We start from the raw sequence: 11174 nt of genomic DNA on the forward strand, positions 1-11174 counted from the left end.
GGTGGCTTATAACAATGTAAATCTGTGTATATAAGTGCACAAAGAATTAATGCGCACCTCGGCAAGTCATATTTTCTCTTCTTGCAATACATTTGTGAACTAGCATAGGCAGTTGTTCCCCCCCCCCATTTTTCAGAATTTTTTTTCTCCAGATCACCTTCGCTCTTAACCACAACACAAAGATATGCAGAGGGAATTATTCACAGAATTTTAAATTGGTAATAAGAAGATATGGGTTTTTTGTACCCCACTTTTTACTACCCGAAGTCTCAAAAGTCCTCTCCCCTATGAAGTAGGTGGGGCTGAGAGTTCTTCAGAGAACTCTGATTGGTTCAAGATCACCCAGCTGGCTGCATGGGAAGAGTGGAGAATGACACCCACTTCTCCAAATTAAAGGCTTTTGCTCTTAACCACAACACCAAGATAAATGGAGATCATTCACATAATTTCCAATGTGATAAGAACTGTTTTTTGTATCCCACTTTTCACTACCCAAAGGAGTCTTGAAGCAACTTACAATCGCCTTGCTTCTCCACCCCACAACAGAGAGAGCTCTGAGAGAACTGACTGACCCAAGCAGCTAGCTGCCTGTGGGGAATTAACAGATTAGTCCACCACTTATATATAATTATATATAATATAAATTATCTTGTGCACAAAAGCCACTCTTAATCACTGTACCAGGCTGGCTGTCAACCTCCAGTTGGAACCTGGAGATATCCCGGAACAGCAGATCTCCAGACTTTAGAAAACAGTTATCTGGAGGAAAGGGAAATTTTGCAATTTAGACTATTGCATTATGTATCCCCCCCTCCAAAAAAAAACCCTCCATGTCTAAGCCCTGCCCCAAAGCCTACAGGAATTTCCGAAGCTGGAGTTGGCAATTCTAGGACATGCTTAGAATTTATTATTACCGAAGGCTTCAGTTGTGCCCCGCCTGTTCCGAATTTCAGCTTCAAGTTCCTGGAAAGCGGGGAGGGAAGGACACAAACAACCACCTCCCCCAAAGAGAGCGTCCCGCTTTACGCATGCGCCCTCCCCGCAGTTGCTGTGGCAACAAAGAACCCCGTTCTTCCGCGTTTTTGTTTCAAAAACACTCCGCGCGACGGTGACGCAAACTCCCGTCGACGGTCCAGATGGGAAGTGTGGTGGAAGCCCGGCGGTAGGCGCCTGAGCCAATAGGGAAGCAGGAGCCTCCGGGCGCCGTCGGCTGCGCGTCCCCGCCGTGCCCCTCGCCGTTGGGGGCGGGGAGGGCCCCCGTGCGCGAGGTGAGTGAGCGAGCGAGCAGGTGCGCGCGCAGCCCCGGGTCGGGGTCGGCGGGAGTCGTGGCTCCGTCGGGGGGTCTGGTCACATTCTCGGGCTACGCCGCTTCAGACCAGCCCCCGTTTCCTCTCAGGCGGGGCTCCCTCGTGGCGTGGGGGAAGCCGCCATGGAAGCCGTGGGGGGCGGGATGGGGAAGAACTTCGGGGTTTTGGTCTAGTCACACAACTCGGAGGGAAGCGCGGTCCTGAAGAACGAGGCGGCGACGAGTCGGGACCCCTGAGGGTGGTCAGCTCCTTGCTCAAAGCGCAGTTCTCGGGAGGCTGCGTTGGGGTTCAAACGGGGCGGCATGTCATCAGCAGCCTTTACAACAGTGGGGGCCAAACTTTTGGGGACTGCCGGCCCCTTGGCTCCCGGGCCACCTCCCCTCCCACCACGAACGTATGTGTCTTCCCTGGTCCACTGCAAATTCAAAACTGAATATTGCTTATGCTGCCTTTTTTGGTTGTTGTGCAACAGTCGTGGGGGAGGGATCCCCATGGCCAGGAGCAAGCAGGAGAAGGTTTTTTCCAGCTGTCCCAAGATGGGGACTTTTGGGGCAGCGTTGCCAAACCTGGGTTAAGAAGTTTCTGGTGATCTGGGACGGAGCCTGGTTAGGACAGAGTCTGAGGAGGGGAAGGAGCTCTGTAGGAATACAATCCCCTCCAGGTCACCTTTTGAAGCTATTGGTTTTTTTCAGGAAGCTAAGCAGGGTTAGAGAGCCTCTTGTGGTGCAGAGTGGTAAGGCAGCCGTCTGAAAGCTTTGCCCATGAGGCTGGGAGTTCGATCCCAGCAGCCGGCTCAAGGTCGACTCAGCCTTCCATCCTTCCGAGGTCAGTAAAATGAGTACCCAGCTTGCTGGGGGGTAAACGGTCATGACTGGGGAAGGCACTGGCAAACCACCCCGTATTGAGTCTGCCATGAGGGCGTCACCCCAAGGGTCAGACATGACTCGGTGCTTGCACAGGGGATACCTTTACCTTTACCTTTAAGCAGGGTTGGCCCTGGTCAGCACTGGGATGGGAGACCTCCAAGGAAGTCCAGGGCTGCTACTACCCAGAGGCAGGCAATGGCAAAGCTACCTTGGAACGCCTCTCACTAGGAAAGTGCAGCCATAGCAGGAAGAGTCGGACTGCTACCCCCCATTGCCTCCAAATTCCTCATCCCCCCCCCCATTATTCCAGCACCCCAGATGGGGCATATTGCCTACTTTGGGAACCCGTAATTTACAACATTCCTGTGAGCTAGACCGATTTGCCCAAGGCTGCTTTGCTAGAGGCACAAAGCAAAAAGGAGAAAAAATGTCTGGTGATAAGTAATAGATTTGTTTTGCAAAGTCGTTATGCCAAAGGTGGCCAAACTGTGCTAGCTTCCTGAAGACCGCTTCTGCCTGCTTCCTAGATCAGAAATCAATCAGCAGGTGTGGCCAAACTCTGGCTCTCCAGATGTCCATGGACTACAATTACCATGAACCCCTACTTGCATCATGCTGGCAGGGCATCATGGTGATTGTAGTCCATGGACATCTGGAGAGTTGCAGTTTGCCATATAGCCTTTACAATAAATATATTCATAAAAGAAAGAAAAGTGTCCTTTTTTTGTAGTTTTCCTTATCTCTTTATTCTGTAGGACTTCTGTCAAAACGGAGTCCAGATAATATCCGATTTCAGTGAGATTCTTTCATCAGTGACAAGTCCTCTGAGTCTTCAGTATTTTTTATCAATTTTATAAGTAATGAGAATTTAAACCTTATATATAATAATAATATAATACTGGCCACAGGCTCACATAGGTATGGGAATATCAGTCTTTTGACAGAAGTCCTACAGAATAAAGAGATAAGGAAAACTACAAAAAAAGGATGCTTTTCTTTCTTTTATGAATATATTTATTGTATTGCCATTGGATAGGTCTGTTTCTCTCTGTTTCTCTCTCTCTGAGCCCCCGGGGAGGGTGGTATATAAATATAATAAATAAATAAATTATTAGACCATCCTTCTTATACTCTTCAATGTCATATAGGCTTTATCAGGGGTTGCTGATCCACAGCAAATGAATTCTCTTACAGTATAGAATGACACCCACTTTTTTTCTTTATCCACTAGAGACATCCCATCACTGTGCGGTGGTTTTGAAGTGTTTCAAATTATTTCTCATGACTGTTTGACAATTGTTATTGAACTTTAAAAATATACAATACAGTATATAATAGTATATGTGCAGAATAAAATATGTGCTGTCAAACTGTCACTCCCTCCCATTAACTCATCCTGTGTGCCCTAAATGAGGGGAATGAATAGAAGATGGTAGGAAAAGGGTAAGATGGAAGAGAGAGAGAGGAAAACAAAACCCAAAAGGGGAAGAAAGATGTCCAAGAAGTTATGAATAAATCCTGGGTACCTTGCTCCAATAAAAGTGCAACAGGTGAGATTCCACCCAAGCAGTGTGAAATTTTTAGTGCAATAGAAGGTGATCCCAGCAAAAACAGCCAGAGATCTGCCCAAGACATTATGGTCTCAGTTTTGATAGTCTGTAATCTAATGCTGGCCCCCATCCAAAAAAAAATCCACGTGATTGGATGAGGACTGTTCTAGGATAATAGTATAATGGTTGCTGTTGCCAAATATAGATGCTGATTTTAAGTGATTTTAAAATGTTTAATTGCTTTAGCCTATATTACTGCTACTGAACATGATGTTGTACATCACCCAGAGCTGCTTGCCGGGAGGCTGTTATATCAGTAAATCAATCCTCAGTCAATCAATCAATCCTCAGTCAATCAATCAAATAAATAAAGATCAACTTTCAAGCATACACAATATAATTTTGGCTATACAAGCTCTACACATTGGCCTTATGTAGAATGCATCACCCATCATGCTACTACTAATGATTCATTGCTGTGTTGTAAACAGAAAATAGGTAACAGAATTTGCCCATATATGGAAGGAAATACATCATTCTTCCAAAATAATTGATGCTAATACAAAATCAGCCTGTCTGTTGGTGTGCAATAGCTTATTCTTATTTCTCTGTTCTAAATTCAATCTTCTCAAAGCTGTGCATAATTTCTTAAGGTGGCTGCAGCCCTGTCTATCATCTAGCAAATGTTGCTGAGGCCTTGAGCATGTCCTGTGTAACACAGAACAATGACTTTTAGTTTTCAGGATACATTCTGCTCTGCATGCGTGCTGGATTTATTTATTTATAATTTGATTTCTAGACCGCCACTCCCAGCAAACTGGCTTGCGGCAGTTTACAACGTATATATAAAACCATAGTTACATAAAAATCTTATAGCAATAACATCCCCCAAATCTTACCCCAATAAAATGAAATACAGATGAACAATAAAAAACAGCAGAGCAAGATAGTGGCACAACTAAAGGATCTCCCAGCCTCCAAGAACTGTGTGTGTGTGGGGGGGAGTTTGAAATTCCCCTGTACTCATCGCACCCAGCCTCAATCAAACGCCGGGTGGAAGAAATCCATTTTGTAGGCCCTGTGGAACCTCGAGAGCTTCAACAATGCCCGCAGCTCTTACAGGAGCTCATTCCACCAGGTAGTGGCCAGGACTGAAAAGGCCTTGGCCCTGGTCGAGGCTAGGCGCACTTCCTGGTGCCCCAGCAGTTTCATACCCACAGAGCGAAGTGCCCTGCAGGGGGCATAAAGAGGTAAGTGGTCCTGCAGGTAAATAGGACTCAAGCCATGTGTAGCCTTGAAGGTCAAAACCAGAACCTTAAACTTGATCCGGAAACAGACTGGTACCTCGCCATCTAAAATGGCTTCACTCTCCTACCGGTTCATGTACCAGATTTCATAAAGCTGTAAAAGCAATCTTAAATGCCACTGAATTTCATTCCAGCATCCATCTATTCACAGCTAACTTCATTGTGATGTTCACTGTATTTCCCTATGGGTCTGCGAACTCTTCTCAGCTGGGATACCAACCCTGCTGTTGTATGTGACCATGTTGGAATGAAATGGAGGGTGAATTGAAAGTTCCTGGCTTCTGAGTCACCAAGATTTATTTCTTGGACGTGTAAGCATGTCAGAGGCTATTGGTTTTCGATAAATGCTCTTGGAAGGCACCTAGTGCTTTTAAACTTTCTAGTTAGCTTTGCTTCAGACTCAGTTTCGAGGATTTGCCGCTAAAAATATGGGGCCCTTGTAACATAGCAAGATGGTCTAGTGTGGTGGCTGCGGGTGATGTGGAAAGGCGCTGATTCAAATCCTGCCTCTTCTATGAACTCATGTCCGATTGTGGGCAAGCCACTATCTCACCCTCACGTTGGCAATGCTGGTATAATAATACTGACTTATTTAAAGGATTGCTTTAGGTATTACCAAGACAATGTTTGTGAAGAACTTTGATTCCAAAGCTCTATGAATGCTAAACATAATGGTTAGTAAGTTGTTATAGTCTCCTAAAAGTTAGTAAATTATAATATTCTCAGGGAAGCTCACACTGAAATAAATTGTGTTAGTTTTTAAGGGGTTTCCAGACTCCAGTCTAATTTTACTATAACACATCAATCTCTCTTTGAAAAGAGTTTAGGAGCATCCCCCATTTGTCTAGCTGCATTTATCATTTTCTTGACACTTTAATTGTATTTCTAGGAGTTTGATTCCCCCCCTCAGTAGCCTTTCTAAACTTGCTCTGCTGCTTCCTAGAAATCCCTGCTCCATTTCCCAGGCAGGTAGTATAGAGAGATGGACAATGTAATGAACTGGTATAACTCCCATTATACCATATACCATATCTGTTCCACTATATATTTCTGGTAAGGCCTTGGAGGAGGAGCTTGTCTCATGGCCTAAGTGCCACTCAGCACTTAATACCCATTCAGGGCGGCTGTCCCACCCATGAGTGCCTCCTCCTCCAACTGGCTTGCCTGTCTGTCCAGCAGCCAGCCAATCGCCTTCCATCCCCCACCCCTAACCACCCCCTCCTCCTTCCACTTCCCTCCGAGGCTTGGAGGCTGCAGATCCCTGCTGCATGAGAGCTGCCCCTGCCAGTGAGTTCCATAACAGTTGCCTGCAGCCTTTCCAGGTCCCCTAGTGCCCATTGTATTTCTGAATGCAACAGGCTTGGCTCCTAGTGATGTAATAATGTACCAAAATACAAGTTCCCACTGTAGCTGCTAGATGGAAAATACATTTTGAATTTTATTTTGGCAGCTTCACTTTCAGTGGCTTGAGCTTTTTCCTTTCCAGTTTCTTCCCTTCCCCTCCTGTTTCATCCTTGCCTTGGCAGGGAAAGAATACATCTCCTAATATATGGGTGCCTGATATAGTCATTCCAGTGGAAGGATTCTGGAATCTTTCAGAAACTGTATAACAGCTTGTCAGACCTGGTGAAGATCTCTTGTTGATGAACAAAATATATCATCTCTAACCAGTGTTTCTGCAAAGTTATAACACTGAAATCAAGCGGAATTTTGGCCTGTTACTCTAAAATGTTTTTCCCCCTCTCAACAGAATTATGGACCCCAACTTATTAAGAGAACGAGAACTTTTCAAGAAGCGAGCGCTCTGCACTCCTGCCGTCGAAAAGCGGCCAGCGCCATCTTCTGATTCCTCCTCTTCTAAAAAGAAAAAATCCAAGGTCGAACAGGGTGGATCATCAAGCTCAAAACAAAATGCAGGTTGGTGAGAGAGTCAAAACATATTGCTTTAAATGTAAGCCCGTTTTTCTCTTAAAATTGGCCTGCCATTAATTCCATAGGTGACTTCCTAGGAATGACATTCTGGGATTCTTTTTCTTTAACCTCTGCAGTCTTAAGATGGTATCAATTGAAAGTTTATTTTTTCCATTAAAAATTGCTCTTATGGAAGCGCTGTCTGATTGGAATGTTAGTCTGTCTCCTATAAAGTGCGACAGTATTTTCTGAATCGTCCTTGCAGCACATCTGTGGCTGTGAAGCTGCTATGGTTCTTCTGGTTCCGGGAATATAGTGAATATAATATATGGAGAATTAGAATAATAATGACCATGGTGGGTGGCAAGGGAGTGGCGGGCTATAAATCTAATAATAATAATAATAATAATAATCAAAATGGACATCGGCCAGTTGCAGAATCAAAAATTCTGCCGTTCTTGACCATCCCGTGCAATCTGAAGGAAGCCAAACTATATTATGGAGAAAAGTGAGATAACTGGTGTAAAACAAGTATCAACAGCTGATTGCATACATATGATTCAGGAATAGAGTAGGGCCTAAGAGTGTGAACTGGAAGTCCATCTTTCTGTGTAACCATCCATAATGTGTGGTCACTTTATTTAAGGTGATATCTCACAACACGCAATCTTCCCTCATCCCCACGTTCAGGAGCCTGTTTTAACATGGCTGTTGTAAGGAGACGTATGCAAAACGCTTTGAACATTCCAACAAAAAGTATTCTAGTGGAGGGCAAAACTGCTCTTTAATGTAACTTTTCACAAAGGCTGTCTGTTGAAAGCCTGTAAAAGTAAGAATGATGTGTCATTCAGTATTGTTTTTAGTGACAGAAAGAGAAATAATTTGTATTTCCACCGAAGATGATGTTGGCAACTACTTTTGTGGCATGAAAAAAATAAAATCTTTTGGGACTGTCTCAGGTCATTTTGAATTCTAGAAGGTGACTCTGGTGCACATAATTTTCCCTGGCATCTTTTTCCTCTTGCCCTTATCATACTCTTCCCTTTCTTCTGGTACTGTTGTTTTCAAGGAGAGCTTGCTGAGTGTCATCCTGGTGAAATATCTCCATGTTCTCATATTTAAGTATGAAGTTCCTTGCCCTTTTGGCTGTACAGTAGAAGACTGAATGAAGTAGTTCAGGCTTCTGATTCTTTTAGAAGACAAAAGCACTTACTTTCTGAAGAGGAAAAAGAAGGCTTTGTTAAGAAGCCCTTTCTCCATGTCCAGATTTTTTGCTTTGATTTTTGTTTTGTGCTATTTTAGCCTAGAAATCATTAAAATGGAAGGAGCCTATGAAAAAGAATATTTGTGGGATGAGCGTCCACTTTTCCTCCTGCCAGGAGATTTCTGTTTCTGGAGGTGGAGATTTGTTTAAGTTGCTGGCAGGAGTTCAAGGAATCAAGTTAGGAGCAGGCCAGGAATCTTCTTGGACACTCAGAACAGCACAGTGGGATGCAGTAGGGGTGTTGCTCAAAGAGAGCCAGTTTGGTGTAGTGGTTAGGAGTGCGGACTTCTAATCTGGCATGCCGGGTTCGATTCTGCACTCCCCCACATGCAACCAGCTGGGTGACCTTGGGCTCGCCACGGCACTGATAAAACTGTTCTGACCGGGCAGTGATATCAGGGCTCTCTCAGCCTCACCTACCCCACAGGGTGTCTGTTGTGGGGAGAGGAATGGGAAGGCGACTGTAAGCCGCTTTGAGCCTCCTTCGGATAGGGAAAAGCAGCATATAAGAACCAACTCTTCTTCTTCTTCTTCATATAATCAATAAACCTTAGCACCCTTTTCAGATTCCAGGCACGTGCTATTGCACAGTTGCCCATTGTTCTTCAAGCCATGATGATACAATTTCAGGGCTTACTTACAAAGTACTGAAGCTACTTAAGCAGAAAGAAAAAACTGTCAGTTTAGCTGAACTCCTGGAACTTGCACTGGGCATTCAGTGCTGTGGCTTTGCTAAGATTCCCTAGTGTACAGCTGTAAACCGCCTCCCTTAGCAAGATCAGCTCACTATTTGTGCACACACACCCTAGCTGGCAAAGAAGTCAGAATATGGGACTAAATGCTACATGGAGCTACTGCTGATACAGCTCTTCCTCCTGATGGATGACCACCCTGATTCTCCCCCAGAAGCATTAGCCAGCTGCCTGTGAGCAGTGACAAAGTGGCTCAAGCAGAGTCGTCTGAAGTTCAATCCTTCTAAGACGGAGGTGCTGTGGCCGGGCAGGAAGGGTCCAAGTGAGGAAGCTCATCTGCCCAACCTGGACTGAGTGAAAAGTAGTTCACTCCACCAAGAACTTGGGTGTGATCTTGGATGCTTCCCTCTCCATGCAGGCCCAGGTCACAAGAGTAGCCTGGCTGACCTTCTACCACCTTTGCCAAACCAAACTACTAGCGCCCTACTTGACCCCAGAACACCTAGCCACAGTGATCCATGCAATGGTCACCTACAGGCTAGACCTCTGCAACTCACTCTATTCAGGCCTACCCTTAACTTTGATCCGGAAATTGCAGTTGGTCCAGAATGTGACAGCCAGGGTCCTCACGGCAACACCATGGAGATCCCACATTCGGCTGTGCTGGCTACCAGTCGAATTCCAGATCAGGCTTAAGGTCTTGGTAATTACTTTCAAGGCCATGTACAGTCTGGGCCCTGTCAGTGTACCTGAAAGATCGCCTCTCTGCCTATGCCCCTCAAAGAGCTCTGTGCTCTGCCACTTCCAACCGGCTAGTGATTCCTGGCCCAAAGGAAGTTCGCTTGACCTCAACCAGCACCAGAACCCCAGAAGAGATCAGTGCCCTGACGGAACTAAAACAGTTCCACAAGGCCTGCAAAAGGGAGCTCCTCCACCAGGCCCTTGGTTGAGGTCACCCAAAACTAAACAACACCTACAGGGACCACAGTCCTCCCTCCCTTGAACCCATGTGACCGATCTGACCAACTGTGGGCCCGTTAGATTGTTCACTGATATAATGTTATTCTTGGTTTATTGTTATTACTATTGTTATCTTTATTATTATCAGTCAGTTTAATGCGTTGTTCTGTTACATTCTATGTGAACTGCCCCAAGCCTTAGGGGAGGACAGTATACAAATATAATACAATTAATTAATTAATTAATTAATTAATTAATGGCATGTCCTGGCACCGTTCTGATCTGTGTTTCTCTTCCCCTATTGCTCTGTTACTTGCTGGCAGTAGTGGTGTGAGGAAATATCCAGTGTTAATGGTACCAGGATGTCAGCATACAAGTGATCATTACGATTAGGGAGGGGAAAGCTTTAATACAGGGCTGCCATTTTTAATAGCCTGACCCACCTTCCTTGTACTGCTTAATTTTTGTCTGAGTTAGTAGGGAGAAAGTACAGTTGCTTTGATGTTAGCAGAGATCCTTCATGTCTTTTTATAGGTAGAAAGAAGAGATTTTTTTTAAAACCTGGAAAACGAAACAAAACACTTTTTAAAAGAATCTTCCACCTATTCTTTAACTAAGGAAACTTGCTAGTGTCAGCGTAAAACTGCATATTTGTCAAGTCTTTGTTGTGCCTGTAAACCTTTGGATTCTGTGGTTTTACATGTTCCTAGGAACAGTGAAAGAGCCTCTTGTGGCGCAGAGTGGTAAGGCAGCCGTCTGAAAGCTTTGCCCATGAGGCTGGGAGTTCAATCCCAGCAGCTGGCTCAAGGTTGACTCAGCCTTCCATCCTTCCGAGGTCGGTAAAATGAGTACCCAGCTTGCTGGGGGTAAACAGTAATGACTGGGGAAGGCACTGGCAAACCACCCCGTATTGAGTCTGCCATGAAAACGCTGGAGGGCGTCACCCCAAGGGTCAGACATGACTCGGTGTTGCACAGGGGATACCTTTACCTTTTTAGGAACAGTGATGCCTGAGAACTTCAAGTGTATAAAGATTAACATATGTTTAGAACAGGGGTAGTCAAACTGCGGCCCTCCAGATGTCCATGGACTACAATTCCCAGGAGCCCCTGCCAGCATTCGCTGGCAGGGGCTCCTGGGAATTGTAGTCCATGGACATCTGGAGGGCCGCAGTTTGACTACCCCTGGTTTAGAATCTCCGATGAAAGCAGTGGAGTTGAGTTTGCTCGGGTGTATATAATTATTCTGCACTGTTCACATTTGCCCTTGTTGGAGTTTCGTAGTGTCAAAACAGCATTATGACAATTAAACGACGGG

General features: G+C 45.1%; 1 protein-coding gene and 1 long non-coding RNA gene across 3 annotated transcripts in view; one reads left to right on the forward strand and one right to left on the reverse strand.

Annotated features, from left to right (window-relative positions):
- The window catches only part of LOC143841394 (uncharacterized), a 32223-nt gene extending 31158 nt beyond the window's left edge, over window positions 1-1065 (reverse strand). Inside the window, exons 1-2 of the long non-coding RNA XR_013232683.1 lie at window positions 915-1065; window positions 682-759 (exon numbers count right to left, since the gene is read on the reverse strand). This is a non-coding gene — a long non-coding RNA (uncharacterized LOC143841394). The remainder of the gene's footprint in view (window positions 1-681; window positions 760-914) is intronic.
- The window catches only part of GTF2E2 (general transcription factor IIE subunit 2), a 43998-nt gene continuing 33881 nt past the window's right edge, over window positions 1058-11174 (forward strand). The window contains exons 1-2 of one of the 2 annotated variants that reach the window (XM_077345654.1): window positions 1058-1268; window positions 6781-6947. In XM_077345654.1, the coding sequence (XP_077201769.1) occupies window positions 6785-6947 (163 nt within the window). In that variant the 5' untranslated portion in view covers window positions 1058-1268; window positions 6781-6784. Of the gene's footprint in view, window positions 1269-1484; window positions 1702-6780; window positions 6948-11174 lie in introns of those variants that run through there. The other variant, XM_077345653.1, reaches the window with a different exon arrangement.

Source organism: Paroedura picta, chromosome 7 (assembly GCF_049243985.1).
Source record: "Paroedura picta isolate Pp20150507F chromosome 7, Ppicta_v3.0, whole genome shotgun sequence".
Lineage (NCBI taxonomy): Eukaryota > Metazoa > Chordata > Lepidosauria > Squamata > Gekkonidae > Paroedura > Paroedura picta.